This window comes from Oncorhynchus mykiss, chromosome 7 (assembly GCF_013265735.2).
Source record: "Oncorhynchus mykiss isolate Arlee chromosome 7, USDA_OmykA_1.1, whole genome shotgun sequence".
In the NCBI taxonomy this organism is placed as follows: domain Eukaryota; kingdom Metazoa; phylum Chordata; class Actinopteri; order Salmoniformes; family Salmonidae; genus Oncorhynchus; species Oncorhynchus mykiss.
Genome location: NC_048571.1, coordinates 12807159 through 12826161, shown reverse-complemented (window position 1 = coordinate 12826161; position 19003 = coordinate 12807159). Strand labels below are relative to the sequence as shown.

The 19003-nt window shown below is 43.2% G+C and overlaps 1 protein-coding gene across 1 annotated transcript; it reads right to left on the bottom strand.

The window, feature by feature from the left end:
* Positions 1–11615: 11615 nt before the first annotated feature.
* LOC110527316 (zinc finger protein 239) lies at positions 11616–17686 on the bottom strand. The gene is made up of 2 exons (XM_021608508.2): positions 17155–17686; positions 11616–13436 (listed from the first exon to the last, which is right to left on the bottom strand). The coding sequence occupies exons 1-2, from the start codon at positions 17462–17464 to the stop codon at positions 12604–12606; spliced, it is 1143 nt and encodes a 380-aa protein (XP_021464183.2). The 5' UTR covers positions 17465–17686; the 3' UTR covers positions 11616–12603.
* Between the last annotated feature and the right edge of the window lie 1317 nt (positions 17687–19003).

The window sequence follows — 19003 nt, the reverse complement described above, 5'->3', positions numbered from 1 at the left end:
TCTTGGTCTGCTGGCCAGTGCCCAAAATCCTTATGTTATATCCCTGCATGTCAGTACTTTTCAGACAATCCCCCTATCACTGTTGGTCCTCTTCAGTGACCTTATGGCTGATGGTTTTAACTTTCCTCTTGAGAATTAGAATCAAAAGTAGTTGTATAGCTCATTGCAATACTTCACCTCTTCTGGCAAATAGTAACCCAGACTGTCCTGATCATCTAGTTGAGCATTAAAGATAATTCCTTCATCTCAGCAGAAATATCCCATCCACATAGTATGATTTTAGATGTGCAGATAGACCAAAGCCCAGTCTATTTTACTGTTACTATAGTCAAGTCTGTGGGTTATGGTATTTTAATGTAGATATAATTTCAGTAATCAATTTAGCTAGCTGGTAAAAGTAACTTTTGTTGTCTTTCAGGTGGATGGACCGGAAACCCAGTGACAACACTTGGGTCTGTAGCTGCCCTTTTCCGGTGGGAAAGAGAAAAGGCCCTGTATTTACCAGAAAAGGTAGCTCATCCACCATGGCAGAAGATGAAGATCCAGACTGTTGATTGGGAAACAAGAACAAACAATAAGGCATGAGGATTGGGTGTTGAGTATGAGAAACAATTTGTTTTCTGTCCAGATAAAGATGGTGATACAGCATTGAAAAACACCTACCACTGACCATGTCTCTTTGTGTTCCAGTCCAACAGGAGTGCATCCCTCAGTCCATCCCGTGTATGGACATCCAGTGTATGGACATCCAGTGTATGGACATCCCGTGTATGGACATCCCGTGTATGGACATCCCGTGTATGGACATCCAGTGTATGGACATCCAGTGTATGGACATCCAGTGTATGGACATCCAGTGTATGGACATCCCGTGTATGGACATCCCGTGTATGGACATCCAGTGTATGGACATCCAGTGTATGGACATCCCGTGTATGGACATCCCGTGTATGGACATCCAGTGTATGGACATCCCGTGTATGGACATCCCGTGTATGGACATCCCGTGTATGAACATCCCGTGTATGGACATCCCGTGTATGGACATCCAGTGTATGGACATCCCGTGTATGGACATCCCGTGTATGGACATCCAGTGTATGGACATCCCGTGTATGGACATCCCGTGTATGGACATCCCGTGTATGGACATCCAGTGCATGGACATCCAGTGCATGGACATCCAGTGTATGGACATCCAGTGTATGGACATCCAGTGTATGGACATCCAGTGTTTGGACATCCAGTGTATGGACATCCAGTGCATGGACATCCCGTGTATGGACATCCCGTGTATGGACATCCAGTGTATGGACATCCAGTGCATGGACATCCAGTGCATGGACATCCAGTGCATGGACATCCAGTGCATGGACATCCAGTGTATGGACATCCAGTGCATGGACATCCAGTGCTTGGACATCCAGTGTTTGGACATCCCGTGTATGGACATCCAGTGTTTGGACATCCAGTGTTTGGACATCCAGTGTATGGACATCCCGTGCATGGACATCCAGTGCATGGACATCCAGTGCATGGACATCCAGTGCATGGACATCCAGTGTATGGACATCCCGTGTATGAACATCCCGTGTATGGACATCCAGTGTATGGACATCCAGTGTATGGACATCCAGTGTTTGGACATCCAGTGTATGGACATCCAGTGCATGGACATCCAGTGCATGGACATCCCGTGTATGGACATCCCGTGTATGGACATCCAGTGTATGGACATCCAGTGTATGGACATCCAGTGCATGGACATCCAGTGCATGGACATCCAGTGCATGGACATCCAGTGCATGGACATCCAGTGTATGGACATCCAGTGCATGGACATCCAGTGCATGGACATCCAGTGTTTGGACATCCCGTGTATGGACATCCAGTGTTTGGACATCCAGTGTTTGGACATCCAGTGTATGGACATCCCGTGCATGGACATCCAGTGCATTATCATCCAGTGCATGGACATCCAGTGCATGGACATCCCGTGCATGGACATCCAGTGCATTATCATCCAGTGCATGGACATCCAGTGCATGGACATCCAGTGCATGGACATCCAGTGTATGGACATCCAGTGTTTGGACATCCAGTGTATGGACATCCAGTGCATGGACATCCAGTGCATGGACATCCAGTGCATGGACATCCAGTGCATGGACATCCAGTGCATGGACATCCAGTGTATGGACATCCAGTGCATGGACATCCAGTGCATGGACATCCAGTGTATGGACATCCAGTGCATGGACATCCAGTGCATGGACATCCAGTGCATGGACATCCAGTGCCAGTGTGATCCGGTTGTGGAGACTACAGCAGGACAAGCCTGTAGACAGACAGGTCAGTAACTCATCAAATATGATACAATATTGTGTAAAACAGTGACTTTGTAGGTGCATCAATTTTGACTGTGTCCCCTTTTCCCCATGTTAAACACATAGACATGATATGCGGAACATCAGGCTCACCCCACGAGAAGCAGTGCATGATCAACGCCGCCCTCAGCAAGGAGATCTGCTAGAAGTGATGTACTTTCTCGCTCTGGGGGTAAGACATAATTTAAACATCACAGATATAAATTCCCACTGTGCCCATGATGAAATGCAACTGTGAATTGTGCTGTACTACTGAATGAAACAGGAAATGCACTCAGACCAGCCTTTGTGATTGAACTTATGTTAACTACATTACTTTAGTTGGCTGCTTTGAGCAAAACTTGTACGGTGCATTCAAAGTATTCAGACCCCTTGACTTTTTCCACATTTTGTTATGTTACAGCCATATCCTATCATGGATGAAATTGTTCCCCCCCCCCCCCCCCTCAATCTACACACAATAGCCCATAATGACAAAGCAAAAACAGGTTTGTTTAAAATGTTGAAATATCACATTTACATAAGTATTCAGACCCATTATTCAGGACTTTGCTGAAGCACATTTGGCAGCGATTACATCCTCGTTATCTTGGGTATGAAGCTTGGCACACCTGTATTTAGGAAGAGTCTCCTATTCTTCTCTGCAGATCCTCTCAAGCTCTGTCAGGTAATGGATGGAGAGCGTCACTGCACAGCTATTTTCAGGACTCTCCAGTGATGTTCGATCGGGTTCAAATCTGGGCTCTGGCTGGGCCACTCAAGGACATTCCTTGAAGCAACTCCTGCATTGTCTACGCTGTGTGCTTAGGGGCATTGTCCTGATGGAAGGTGAACCTTCACCCCAGTCTGAGGTCCTGAGCACTCCGGAGCAGGTTTTTATCAAGGATCTCTCTGTACTTTACTTCATTCATCTTCCCCTCGATCCTGACTAGTCTCCCAGTCTCTGCCGCTGAAACACATGCCCACAGCATGATGCTGCCACCACCATGCTTCACCGTAGGGATGGTGCCAGGTTTCCTCCAGATGTGACACTTGGCATTCAGGCCAAAGAGTTCAATCTTGGTTTCATCAGACCAGAGAATCTTGTTTCTCATGGTCTGAGAGTCCTTTAGGTGCCTTTTGGCAAACTTCAAGCGGGCTGTCGTGTGCCTTTTACTGAGGAGTGGCTTCCGTCTGGCCACATAAAGGCATGATTGGTGGAGTGCTGCAGAGATGGTTGTCCTTCCTGAGGATTTTCCCACCTCCACAGAGGAACTCTGGAGCGCTGTCAGAGTGACCATTGGCTTCTTGGTCACCTCCCTGACAAGGCCCTTCTCCCCCATTTTCTCAGTTTGGCCAGGCGGCCAGCTTTAGGAAGAGTCTTGGTGGTTCCAAACTTCTTCCATTTAAGAATAATGGAGGCCACTATGTTCAATACTGCAGAAAGTTTTTGGCACCCTTCCCCAGATCTGTGCCTCGACTCGTCTTGGAGCTCTACGGACAATTCCTTCAACCTCACGGCTTGGTTTTTCCTCTGACATGCACTGTCAACTGTGTCCAATCAATTGAATTTACCACAGGTGGACTCCAATCAAGTTGTAGAAACATCTCAAGGATGATCAATGGAAACAAGATACACCTGAGCTCAATTTTGAGTCTCATAGCAAAGGGTGTGAATACTTATGTAAATAAGGTATTTATGTTTTATTTTTTAAATACATTTACAAAAGTGTTTTCGAATTGTCGTTATCAGGTATTGTGTGTAGATTGAGGAGGAAAAATTTGATTTAATCCATTTTAGAGAAAGGCTGTAACATGTCAAAATGTGGAAAAGGGGAAGGGGTCTGAATACTTTCCAAATGCACTGTATGCCCCTTCGTGAGATGGGTGTTTTTCCCCAAGTGTGTGCTGTGCCCGGCCAGAACCTTGGACACTTACATTACACAGGCAATACGACAGTCTGATTGGCTATTCGTTTTCTATAGTGAGAAAGTTCTGGGACAGAGCCTACAGAGCCTAAAGACTCTCACATTGGATTGTGGACACTATTACTGCAGTATATTGGCTGGACAGCTGGCCTCTGACCTCTGTTGTAGTAGCGTATTCTATTAGAGGAGTAGCTACATGGTGGGCCCTGCTCTGAGGAGTTTCCCCTCAATTACATTTTCGCCTCGGCCAGTTGGGCATCGTATAGCACTTTTTCTAGGTACAATTGAGTCAATGTTACCCCCGCCAATAAGGTTGGGACGGCTGTGCTGGGTGTTGCCTCCTCTTCCCTCAGTGGGGACGGAGCGACACAGCAACTATGACTGCCCTGAGCTCAGTTCTATGGGACTTTGTTTTCTGTCTGGCCCTTACATAGTTCACCGATTAATCTTGTATTGTGATACCATATTGGAGTGATCCAATATAGTGCTACATAACGAAGGTTACATATGTAACTGTCACGAGAATTTTCAATCCCAATGATAATAACTGACAATCAATAGCTTTGACCAATCCCCGAGATCTGTAAGACCATGGGTTTAATAATAATAAGTCAAAGACTCTTATGCAAAAAGATAGTAAAGTTTATTCAGAGAACGTTCTGAAGTCCATTATACAAAGACATCCATTTTATAGATGCGCACATACTTCCACACAAACAGTAGGTATCCTAATCACATACTTCCACACAAACAGTAGGTATCCTAATCACATACTTCCACACAAACAGTAGGTATCCTACGCACATACTTCCACACAAACAGTAGGTATCCTACGCACATACTTCCACACACAGTAGGTATCCTACGCACATACTTCCACACAAACAGTAGATATCCTACGCACATACTTCCACACAAACAGTAGGTATCCTACGCACATACTTCCACACAAACAGTAGGTATCCTGCGCACATACTTCCACACAAACAGTAGGTATCCTACGCACATACTTCCACACAAACAGTAGGTGAGTTTTATCCTTCTCCAGAGTTCTCACCACTGTGTATCACTGCCTAGCCGACAGTTCCATTCCCCCGAGATTAGGGAAACCTTGAGAAGTACTCCCTGTGCTCTCATAGGTTCCTCAGAGTTCCTGCCAGGTCGGTTCAAACACAGTTGAACTGTTCTCTGTATTTTCTTCGGCACACACACAAGTTCAAATCCTGAGCTACGCCTTGCTCAGACAGTCTGTGTTTTTCCACTATACAGATACATTGTTTAACCTAATTCCGACTAAAACTACACACATCATCAGATAATTTTATGATTCTAATCAATTTCATACAGTTATAAGGTTTCAGAGAGGAATTATTTAATCATTATCTTTCAACATTAAAATTATTTTATCAGTAACCACGGTTATGTGGGCTACCGGATCACTCCAATCCTCTCTGTCGGTGATCTATGGCACCTCGAAAAAGGACACGAGGGGGAAGTAGTGCAGCGGCAGCTATTTAAGTGGTTTTGCCGCAGCCTCAGCACTACCAGGTACAAATCTGAAATCCTTACTCAGAATGTGTCCTGCTGCGCGGAGGGATACCTTATTGAAGGATACCATATTGGAATGATTCAATAGCTCACATAACTGTGGTTACATACGTAACCTTCGTTCTTCCTGACACCGCTATGTTCTTCTCCACGGCCCCGAATATCTCCACAGCAGCCGCCGAGAAACGCTCGGTGACTAACGTATTCAACAACTGTAGTTTGCACATATTGATGATGGTTATCAACGATGATACTTTTAATGTCCATTACAGGGCGTTCCAGGAATGCTCCTTAGAAGCCGCCGCCAGAGATTTTTCAACTAACCTGTTCTTGGCAACGAGAGATACTACATACATGTTTTGTATCGAGTGAGATATGCCTCTTCCATGTGTGTAGATCTTTGTTTTGGTCGCACTTTGTTATGCGCTGTCATCTACTTCTACACGTGGCCGTTGACATAGAAATGACTAGTTCCTGAAAAAATGCTGGGAAATGTTAGATGTGTGGCAGCTAAAATGGCAAGCAACCTCCTCGCAGGGTACAAAACATGGATTTAATATCTTTCTGAGTTTTCTTGTTTTTATAGAACCACCTGCAAATGGAATCGAGAATTAAGAAATGATCGCCAAGAACAGGTTAGTTGAAAAAATCTATGGTGGCGGTTTGTGTGGGACTTGAGATAGCGGATGAGATAGCAAAAGCTCAGGTTGCCCAGCCCGGCGGTGATACAATCTTCGGCAAAATAATTTGCATGGAGATTCCTGCAAAAATATTATTTGAAGATGATACACCAAAAATCTTGAGGTGAGGAGGATTATTTCAGATGTTTTTGGAAGATGGGCAGGGACTCTGCTGTCCTAGCTTCAGGGAGATGCTGGTTCTACCATTGGGTGCCAGGACAGAGAAGAACTTGGGCTGAGTGGGAGCTGGCTTCCTGTAGGGGTGGGAGGGCCAAGAGACCTGAGGTGTCAGAACGGAGTGCTCTGGTTGGGGTGTAGGGTTTGAGCATAGCTTGAATGTAGGTAAGGGAAGTTCCTCTTGTTGTTCCGTAGGCAAGCACCATGGTCTTGTAGTGGATGGGAGGTTCGATTGGAAGCCAATGGAGTGTGAGGAGGAGCGGGGTGACATGAGAGAACTTGGGAAGGTTGAAAACCAGGCGGGCTGCAGCATTCTGGATAATTGCAGGGATTTAATGGCACAAGCGGGGAGCCCAGCCAACAGCGAGTCGTAGTAGTCCAGACGGGAGAGGACGAGTTCCTGGATTAGGGCCTGCACCGCTTCCTGTGTGAGGTAGGGTCGTATTCTACGGCTGTTGTAGAGCATGAACCTGCAGGAGCATGTCACTGCTTTGATGTTTGCAGAGAACGACAGGGTGTTGTCCAGGGTCACACCAAGATTCTTTGCACTCTGGGAGGGCGACACTGTGGAGTTGTCAACTGTTATGGAGAGGTCTTTGAGCGGGCAGGCCTTCCGGGAGGAAGAGCAGTTCTGTCTTGTTGAGCTTGAAGTGGTGGGCCGAGATCCATGTTGAGATATCTTCCGGGCACGCAGAGATGCGTGTCGCCACCTGGGTGTCAGAAAGGAGAAAAGTAGTTGAGTGTCAGCCGCATAGCAATGATAGGAGAGACCATGTGAGGATATGATGGAGCTGAGTGACTTGGTGTATAGTATAGTGACAAAAATACAAACTCTGTTATGCACATAATTTGTATACGCCTTAAACCTGAACATTTCCACTGTCTGTTTCTATCATGTAAGAAGAAGCCAGTGTTTTTCCTCTCTTGTTTCTGAGTAACTTAGTCACGAGTCCAGTGACAAAAGGGCCGTCTGAGTGACCCGTATTTTGGTCCATCCTCTTCTTTTCCCATCTTTCAAGGGCACAGCTGTGTGGAGATATGAAGAGCACAGAGGCTAGCTTGAGCAGCAGCGACAATTTTATCAGCAGAAAGGAGTAACAAAACTGCCATTATCACTTGTTTGTATGCTATGCTCCCACCATGATCTCACACCCCTGCTAAAATGCCACATAGACAAGAGGTTGTATTTTCCTATAAAGGCTGAGAACCAACTGTTGTTTGTTGGGCTCCTGACTGTTGCACCTGCTCCATTATTGCAAATCTTATAATAAAATAAGTTGTTTTGAGGAATCTACAGTCTCTGTCTTCCTTTCTGGTTAGAATTTCCACGACCAATAGAGAGAAGAGGAGAGGGCCTAGAACTGAGCCCTGGGGGACACCATTAGTGAGAGCACGTGGTGCAGACACAGATCCTCTCCACGTCACCTGGTAAGAGCGGCCTGGCAGGTAGGATGCAATCCAAGGGTGTGCAAAGCCTGAGACACCCAGCCCTGAGAGGGTGGAGAGGAGGATCTGATGGTTCACGGTGTCTAAGGCAGTGGAAAGAGAGTCAGCTTTGGCAGTGGGGAGAGCCTCCATGACTCAGAGAAGAAGCCTGACTGCTAAGGGTCAAGAAGCCAGTGGTCAGGGATGAGTTGATGAGGGAAGTGAGGAATGGGAGAAGGTCTCCAGAGAGGGTCTGAAGAAGGGGATGGGGTCGTCCGTAGAGAGGAAGGGGGAGTGAGGGATGGAGGGAGGAGAAGGTGAAAAATAGTTTCCGAGGGTTAGAGGCAGAAGCTTGAAATTTAGAGTGGTAGAAAGTGGCTTTAGCAGTGGATACAGAGGAAGAGAAGGTAGAGTGGCGGGAGTGAAAGGATGATAGGTCCTCCGGAAGTTTAGTTTTCCTACATTTCTGCTAAGCTGGCTGCAGTCCTGTTCTGTAAGCTCGCAATGAGTCACTCAGCCACGGAGCAGGAGGGCTGGGCCAACACGGCCGGGAGGAAAGGGGACAGTTTGAGTCATAGGATGTGGAAAGGGAGGAGAGTGGGGTCGAAGAGGCAGAATCAGGGGGGAGAAGGATTTAGCAGAAGGGAGAGATGATAGGATAGAAGAGCAGAGAGTAATGGGATAGAGAGAGCGAAGATTGCGATGACGCATGACCATCTGGGTAGAGGCTGAGTGGTTAGGGTTGGAGAACATACTGTTTTCATATCCCGAAAGAAAGAAATTCTCACTACAATACATTTTAATAGAAAGTTAGTAAAAATAGATAAGATCTTGCAACCATGGAAAGGAAAATACCTGCCTATTTGTGGAAAAGTCCCGTGATTAACTCTTTAGTCATGTCCCAGTTTACTTATGGCCTTGCCTACACCTAGTGACTTGTTTAAATTATGTGCAAAAAATATTCCATTTTATATTCAACCAGGCAAAATTAAACAGGCCTATTTAAATAATGAATATGAACTCGGAGGGCAGAAATGATTAAATATTAAAGCATTAGACCTCTCACTAAAGGCTTCAGTCATACAAAGTTATACTTAAATCCGTACTGGTTCTCTAGCAGATTAGTAAGCATGTCTTCTCACCCCATGTTCAAGAATGGCCTTTTCCCCCTTATTCAGATTTCAACCTCTCACTTTCGGTTATTTAAAAATTAAATCTCCAAAATATCTCTATTTTTAAAACAAGCTGTAGAAAGTTGGTTGCAATTTCAGTTTAATCCACCAGAAAAGACGGAACAAATATTACAATAAGTAACGGTTCAACTCAAATATTGATTAGAAAATCATGATTTTGGAGATTATTTTTTTAACTGTATAATCTTTGTAAATTATATCATAGATAGGACTGGTGGAGTTGTCACACATGCAGCTAACACAAATATATGGAAATGTCTGCTCTACCCAAAATTACAACCAACTAATTGCAGCATCAGTGCAAAAATGGAAGAGGCAAGTGGAAGGGGGGGAGAAAGAAACTTGCCTGTCGGCCCTGCATTGGTTAACGAAAATGGTGATAAAAGAAAAGAAGTATACCAGTTTATTTTACGGACCAAAAAAATGACCGCTGTGTCATATTGCAAAATAGTTGGGAAGAGATTTTTGATGTACTGATACACAAAATGACGGCGTATTCAAGTGTTTTTCATTTTTAATTATTATACAAAATTCTTGCAACCAATAGAATGTTATATATATATATATATATATATATTACAGTACCAGTCAAACATTTGGACACACTGTTTTACTATTTTCTACATTGTAGAATAATAGTGAAGACATCAAAACTATGAATTAACATATGGAATCATGTAGTAACCAAAAAAGTGGAAAACAAATCAAAATATGTTTGAGATTCTTCAAAGTAGCCATCCTTTGCCTTGATGACATCTTTCCACACTCTTGGCATTCTCTCAACCAGCTTCATGAGGGAGTCACCTGGAATGCATTTCAATTAACAGGTGTACCTTGTTAAAAGTTCATTTGTGGAATTTCTTTCCTTCTTAACCTGTAGTGACACCCAGCCCGTGAATGGGACCGTTATCATCATCTGACACTAATTAGCATAATGCAATGGACATAAATCTTCCTAGAAAATATTCCTATTCATGGAACACAGCTTAGCCTTTTGTTAATCACCCTGTCATCTCAGATTTTCAAAATATGCTTTACAGCCAATGCTAGACAAGCATTTGTGTAAGTTTATCATAGCCTAGCATTATGCCTTGCTAGCAGCAGGCAAACTTGTCACGGAAACCAGAAAAGCAATCAAATTAAATAGTTTACCTTCGATAAACTTCGGATGTTTTCACTCACGAGACTCCCAGGTAGACAGCCAAAGTTCATTTTTCCCAAAATATTATTTTTGTAGGCGAAATAGCTCCGTTTGTTCTTCACGTTCTGCTGAGAAATCGCCCGAAAATTGCGGGCACCACAATGCCCGAAAAATATTCCAAATTAGCTCCATAATATCGACAGAAACATGGCAAACGTTGTTTAGAATCCATCCTCAAGGTGTCTTTCTAATATCTATTCGATAATATATCCGTCGGGACAATTCCTTTTTTCTCTAGGACCGATTGGAGTAATGGCTACCTCTGCACTTTACACGAGAATCTCTCTCGGAGCCACCATGTGACCACTTACGCAATGTGCCCCCATACGGCTATTCTTCAACAGAAATGCGTAAAACTACGTCACAATGCTGTAGACACCTTGGGGAATACGTAGAAAGCGTAAGCTCGTTGATGGTACATTCACAGCCATATAGGGAGTCATTGGAACGCAGCGCTTTCAAAACCTGGGGCACTTCCGGATTGGATTTTTCTCAGGCTTTCGCCTGCAACATCAGTTCTGTTATACTCACAGACAATATCTTTACAGTTTTGGAAACGTTAGTGTTTTCTATCCAAAGCTGTCAATTATATGCATATTCTAGCATATTTTCCTGACAAAATATCCCGTTTAAAACGGGAACGTTTTCTTTCCAAAAATGAAAATACTGCCCCCTAACACCAAGAGGTTAGTGCGTTTGAGCCAATCAGTTGTTTTGTGACAAGGTAGGGGTGGTATACAGAAGATAGCCCTATTTGGTAAAATACCAAGTCCATATTATGGCAAGAACAGCTCAAATAAGCAAAGAGAAATGACAGTCCATCATTACTTTAAGACATGAAGGTCAGTCAATCTGGAAAATTTCAACAACTTTGAATGTTTCTTCAAGTGCAGTAGCAAAAACCATCAAGCGCTATGATGAAACTGACTCTCATGAGGACTGCCACAGGAAAGGAAGACCCAGAGTTACCTCTGCTGCAGAGGATAAGTTCATTAGAGTTACCAGCCTCAGAAATTGCAGCCCAAATAAATGCTTCAGAGTTCATCTAACAGACACATCTCAACATCAACTGTTCAGAGGAGGCTGCATGAATCAGGCCTTCATGGTCGATTGCTGCAAAGAAACCACTACTAAAGGACACCAATAAGAAGAAGAGACTTGCTTGGACCAAGAAACACGAGCAATGGACATTAGACCGGTGGAAATCTGTCCTTTGTTCTGGAAAATAGCAATCAAAACATTATGATGTTCAGAGATGGATGTGAGGGGTTGAGTGGAGTTGGGGGCGGGACTAAAAATAACAAGATAACTCATGTCAAATATAGAATGTGTAGAGTTTCAGAACATCTGTTCTGAACAGCAGCACAGTTGGAAAACATATGGCAAATAGAAATCAATGTTGGATGGTGTTCAGAGATATATGGGAGAAATGATGCAGACAATTACATTGAAAGCCACAATCTGTCTGCAATATTAAAGCTGATCTATCCCCCCGCCCCCCCCCACACACAAAAACATGAATAAATAAAACATACAAAATATTTGCTGCATATAGTCAACAAAGACATAATAGGCTACTTCAATATTCTAACATGCAGACAAAAGTACAGATAGTGGCCCAAATATCCTGTATGTATTGTTAAACAATTGAATATGAACTCCTGTTGTTTAGGAATCCAAGTGTGTGCTCTGCTAGACACAGCTGTAACGACTTCCTGAAGCCAGCAGTGCAGGAGTTTGATTAGGCTGAACCGCGGTGCACCGGACTATGGCCTGTCATGTGACCAGGCAAGAGCGGTGAGGGAGGAATGGCTCATGCCCGGGAGGCAGCCTGGTTTCAAAAAGGATGCAATCACTTTTCAGCCAGGCCAGCATGGTCAAATTCCCTCATTGTCCTGGCCAGTAGGTATCCAAAAAAAGTGAGAGCTAAAATGAGCTTACAAATCTGATACTGACTGATGTTTTATCACTCCTCTCACATAACTACATTTGTTTAGTTGTCAAATGCCAGAAAATAGAACATAAATTATTTACAAGTTGGACGTAACAAGAAATTCAAGTGAGTAATCATTTGTTGTTCTCACTTCAGGCTGAATCTTTTGTGTGAGTGCTCATATGAGACTTCAAGCTTCCTTTATAACCAAAGCATTTGCCACATTCTTTGCACTGGTAAGGTTTCTCCCCGGAGTGAACACGCTGATGAAGTCTTAAATAGCTTAATGCCATGTAACCTTTCTTGCATACAGGACAATTATATGGTCTCTCCCCTGTGTGAACTCTCATATGCAATATCAATTCCATCTTCTGGTTGAAGGATTTGTCACAGTCTTTGCACTGATAAGGTTTCTCCCCTGTGTGTATCCTTGAATGGATTGTCAAGCTTCCTTTCTGGTTAAACATTTTGCCACATTGTTTGCACTGGTATGGATTATCTCCTGTGTGTACCCTTGTATGTCTGTCCAAGTCGCCTTTCTGGATGAAGCTTTTGTCACATTGTTTGCACAGATAAGATTTCTCTCCTGTGTGTATCTTTGAATGGATGGTCAAGTGTCCCTTACGTGTGAAGCTTTTGTCACATTGTTGACACCGATATGGTTTCTCCACTGCAGCAGAGCAGTCTGGATGAACTGAAAGGGGCTGATCACTGGTTGGTTCTGGTACTATGTAGCCCTCTCCATCAGCTTCTGTTTTGATCTCTTCAGTTATGATGATAGGTAGAATAACCCTCTCTCCGTCATCCACAGTTTGGTTTTGGTAAAGATGTGAGGGCTGAGGTGAGTCCTCCTGACTGAGTAGGAGCTCCTGTTGTTCCTCTTTAATCTGTGTGGGTTCTGGGTCCTCCTGCCCCAGACCGGGGCTCCACTCCTGCTTACAATTAAGTTGCTCAGGGTAAACGGCAGGAGTCAGCACCTGGAAGTCTGGAGGGAAACAATATATCTTAAACAGGTGCACTATGCAGAAATCGCTCAGTCATTTCCTGGTTGCTAAAATTCTAATAGTTTGCCTTATTTCAGTTTGTGACAAAACAAGCAAGCATAGTGTAGCGAATCATTGTACCATCTAAACTGCTGTGAAATATATTTTCCATAACCAAACATATTGTATTTTCAGCTGGTGTAAAAAACTGAAAGTAAAAAAATAAACTTAAGAATGGGAAGCAGAGAATTAACACATATAGAACAGATCTACCACTTCTTAGACTTGCTTTCAATGAGAATGACAGATCTATAACTACATTTCTATGTGAATTTGGTCAGTTGGCCAAAAAAGGACATATTCCAGCTTTAATAAAGTATCAGAAATGTTGTTTGGAAGCCCTCTCTGTGCTCAAAAATAAGACGATTTTGTTGACTAGTCTACACTAAACAGCACAGAAAAGACTAAGGGCACTCCTGATCTGCAAAAATGTATTTTATTTCAGAATTAGTTTAAGTTAAGTGTTAAGGTTAATGGTTTGGTTAGGGTTAAGGTAAGGGTTGGTTTTAGATTTTGGTTTGTCGTTTACGGGTCAGGAATGTCCTTAGAGCCGCTCCCCCAGCACGTGATTTATACAAAGCAATGTTGGTGAACCAGAGTTTCGTTCGAGGGTGCTTATAGCCAGAGAGAAAGCGTTTCCACAGCCACAAAGTCAAAATTGGCTAAGATGTGCTTTTTGATATTTTTTTATTTAACCTTTCTTAAGATTAGGCATAAAGTTAGCAGTGTGGTTAAGTTTAAAATCACATTTTATGAAGATACATGTTAGAAATAGGAGGGATGTATGACTTTGTGGCTGTGGTATCTAGTGACGACCGAGGAAGAGACGAAGCTCTTTAGCATGGGAGAGGCTATACAGACAAGCCTGGTGCCCAAAATTGATGACGTATGTCGTGCAGAGAGTTGAGTGGGGATGAACGGATTCGGTTCAGTCAGTCGTCCTCAGCTAGCTAGTTCTATTTTGTAACGGGTCACCAAACAACCTATGCGAAATCACGCGACGTGATTGAGATGCTTGATATCAAAGATGTTTACAGTCACGCCTCATACTTACTGTACCCACGTAACCTGTCGAGAATTGTAAACTTGTTTGCCGAAGTTGGGACTTCATTCCATTGTTGATTTTTTTTTATGTCGCAGTTGTACATTTTCGGTGAAAATCACTACAATAAATGTGCTCTAGCTGTCACTCTGGCCTGATATTGGCAATTGGCTAGACTATCTAGCTACGTCCCTCTCCCTACTGCAGGACAGCAGTGCTCGGCAATCAAGAGTGAAGGACAGACTGCACACATAGACAACAGTCACCCTCGAAGCATCGTTACCCATCGCTCCACAAAAGCCGCGGCCCTTGCAGAGCAAGGGGAACAACTCCTTCAAGGTCTGAGAGTGACGTCACCGACCCATTTTAAATTGAGAGGCGTTTCTTCCTATTAAAACGTGTCTGCAAAATGTCAAGCAATGTCCTGGGGCGTGGCTAACGGAGCGCTCTTTTAAATAAGATCAAGTAAACGCAGTATTCCAATGGATCGAGTTTCTCGATACGTTAGCTAATTGGCATATCAGGGTGATATCCAGATGGTGACCAATACCACAAGTTATTTCTCCCTCGCCCATCGAAATAAGCATCACTGTCTTTTACACGTTTAAACTAGCGCAATGCTGCTGTGACAACTAGCCAGCATAAACTAGTATCACCAGAATGACTGACTGAACCGAATCCATTCGTCTCCACTCGACTCTCAACTGCGCGACATACGTCATCAATTTGGGAACCAGGCGTGTTCGTATTGCCTCTTCCTTTAAACATATCATCATAACGTGTCACATGAGCAGGGTTGCCATGCCCGTGGTTTTCCCCGAAATTTGGGCTACTTGGAAAACGATGTTGCGGGTGAATTGTTCTTGGGCTGCAGGTTTTTTGCCTACTCTGCACTGCGGTCACCATCGCATTTCTTTAAAAAAAAAAAAAAAAGATATATCCATTTTACTGTGACCGGTTGCTGCTGACTTTCAGGCAGTGAGGGGGGCTGTTACTGAATGAGTGATGGGGAGGGGCGGAAGGAGGTGTGACAGCAGCAGTTCTTGAGTCTCGAGTGGACATTTGAAATGGCCGTTATGGAACTCCCTCTCCGGGAAAAGTCCACAATAAAAAACTGACATTAAAATGTGGAGAATGACACATTGGCTGGCATATCTTAGACATCAAGTAGAGTACTTATTTTTTGGTTACTACATGATTCCATATGTTATTTCATAGTTATGTCTTCACTATTATTATACAACGTAGAAAATAAAAACCCTTGAATGAGAAGGTGTGTCCAAACTTTTTGACTGGTCCTGTATATATATATATATATATATATATATATATATATCTCAATTGATTCTTGAAGAATATAACATATAAATGCCTCATGAGCTTAGTTCAACTGTCACATTCCATGAGAACCCAAAATATAAGCTTGTTTTACTCCAATGTTTCTAAAACATTGTAAATGTAAACAAACACTGTAAAGGGGAACCACTACTTCTAGGTCTCAGAGCGAGTGACGTCACCGACTGAAACACTATTAGCGCCACCACCGCTAACTAGCTAGCCATTTCACATCGGTTACACATATTTCCAAGTCCTATTCTTGAAGATCAAGGTGTATAGCATTTATTGGAATGACTGGAATTCTGAAATACTTTGGTTTTTAATGTAAAGATATAATTTAATTATATTATTATATATAGTAGAAAGTGAATGGTCAGAAACCGACATAATCAACCCTATAAAGTAAAATTTAACATCCATATATGGCCAGCTATGTAAAATGTAACATTGTTTCATTCTGCAATAGATGTGGCTCAACAGTTAAATAAAGGTTAAATAAAGTAAACATACATTTTTGTATTTTTATAATGGCTCTTAAGGGGAACGTGACGGAATGTAATCATATTACATTACTGAGTTTGGGTAATCCAAAAATTAAATTACGGATTACATTTTGGAAAGGTAACTAGTAACAAATGGATTACATTTAGAAAGTAACCTACCCAACCCTGCTGGCACGTAAGGACACAACTGCCAGAAAATTGCCTAAAATTCGTCCAAGTGTGTCTTGCGCAGAGATTGTGATCCTCTGTCCAACTTTCATCACTCAAACTCTTCTGTCGGATTTATGTATAGTTATGCACATTCACAAATGGGATTGATTTACAATCATAGCAGTCAAACGAGTTAAATCGACATCCGTTGATGGAAAATGATCTGGCGAGTTTAATAAGGGCGATTTGTCTTTCCTCTTGCGACATGTTAAAATTCCTCGATTACATCACGTTAGCTCGCAATAATTATTATTTTCATGGAAAACGCATTTAGATTCTTACGTCGTGACGCGAATATTCCTTCTTAATTCGCTCGATAACGTTATGGAAAAGGGTTTACTGGATAAACGTGGCAAATCCTCTTTTACTGCAACCCCCCAAATTGGGGCTAGTTTTCAGGCCTTGTGGCAGGTTTCGAGTAGTCATTGGCTAGAAATGTTAGCTAGACCTGGCAACCCTGCACACGAATGACTCCATGATAAAATAACGGTTAAAAAAAAATCGAAAATAAACATTAATCTAGTCTATTAGTCAAATCTCGTTACAACAACAGAATGTTGTACGAACCTGCTCTGTGTAACTTTATCTCTGGTTTGCTAACCAAATCCAACAGCCTGCGTAAACGCTCGTTCTCCTCCGCTGAACGGCAGATTTCTTCCTGATACTCTGCTACGGTCTTCTCCACGGCTCCGAATATCTCCATAGCAGCCGCTGACAAACGCTCCGTGACAAACACATTCAACATCTGTAGTTTTGACATATTAGCAATGGTTATGAAAGCAGCTTTATCAAAGAAATGTTGATTGAAACCTCTCTCTCTGATTCTGCTTAGCGTTCTTCGTCTTCTTCTTCGATGAGGTTTAACGGCGGTTGGCATCCAATAAATGTTGCATTACCGCCACCAACTAGACTGGGGTATAAATCCTTTATACTTTACATGAAAAAGGTAAAATATGGTACCATCTAACCCTACACTCATTACAACCCCACCACCCTATTCCACTATTTAAACCTATGTAGTCCTACCTCAGGCCAACATCCTGGAAGAACGGGACATCTAGTTTAGCGGCTGGTAGCAACCTTTGGACAACAATGGACCAGTAGAGGCTCCTCAGAGGAGGAAGGGGAGGACCATCATCCTCAGTGAATTTGATAAAAATTGAAATAGTAAAACATTAAACGTTATCCTTTTTAGATAAAACTTTACTAAATATATTCAAGTCACCAAATAATGTATTAAAATACACTTGCATTGAAGGTCTACAGTAGCCTCAACAGTACTCTGTTGGGTATCACCATGGTGTAGCCGGAGGACAGCTAGCTCCCGTCCTCCTCTGGGTACATTGACTTCAATACAAAACCGAGGAGGCTCATGGTTCTCAAACCCTTCAATAGACTTACACAGTAATTATGACAACTTCTGGAGGACGTCCACCAACCTATCAGAGCTCTTGCAGCATGAATTGACATGTTGTCCACCCAATCAAAGGATCAGATAATTAATCTAGTACTGAAAGCATAAGTTACAGCTAGCTAGCACTGCAGTACATAATATGTGGTGAGTAGTTCAGTCAAAGAGAGAGAAAGACAATAGTTGAACAGTTTTGAACAATTTAATTTCTTCCAAAATTAAGGAGAAGCAAGAGGGAGACTGTAATTTCCTTTGTTTGACTTGCTTAGCTAGCAAATGCAGCAAGCTAGTTTAGCGTACTCAAACAGAAGGATGTTATGTTAGCTAGCTGGCTATGACTATCCAACACAACACTGGAGCTCTTCCAAGTCAAGGTAAGCTTTTGGTTTTTACTCATTTATTACCACTGGGCCCCGCCGGTGTAAGTGCTAAACTGCTTACTGACTGTACACTGTAACATTACTGCATGATTGTAGCGAGTTTACTAACCTGGAGATGGGAGAACCTTCCAGAAGGACAACCATCTCTGCAGCACTCCACCAATCAGGCCTTTATGGTAGAGTGGCCAGACGGAAGCCACTCCTTAGTAAAAGGCACATGACAGCCCGCTTGGAGTTGGCCAAAAGGCACCTAAAGGACTCTTAGAGGATGAGGAATGAGGAAACAAGATTCTCTGGTCTGATGAAGCCAAGATTGCACTGTTTGGCCTGGCACCATCCCTACAGTGAAGCATGGTGGTGGCAGCATTATGCTGTGGGGATGTTTTTCAGCAGCAGGGACCGGGACACTAGTCAGGATCGAGGGAAAGATGAACGGAGCAAAGTACAGAGAGATCCTTGATGAAAACCTACTCCAGAGCACTCAGGACCTTGTCCCAAAGGAGTGGCTTTGGGACAAGTCTCTGAATGCCCTTGAGTGGCCCAGCCAGAGCCCGGACTTGAACCCGATCGAACATCTCTGGAGAGACCTGAAAATAGCTGTGCAGCGACGCTCCCCATCCAACCT

Coding starts and splice junctions, on each gene's coding strand:
- LOC110527316 (XM_021608508.2), bottom strand. CDS start 17,464: ATGCCAACCGCCGTTAAACCTCATCGAAGAAGAAGACGAAGAACGCTA. Junction 13,437..17,154: donor GATAAAGTTACACAGAGCAG/GTTCGTACAACA, acceptor GTTTCCCTCCAG/ACTTCCAGGTGCTGACTCCT.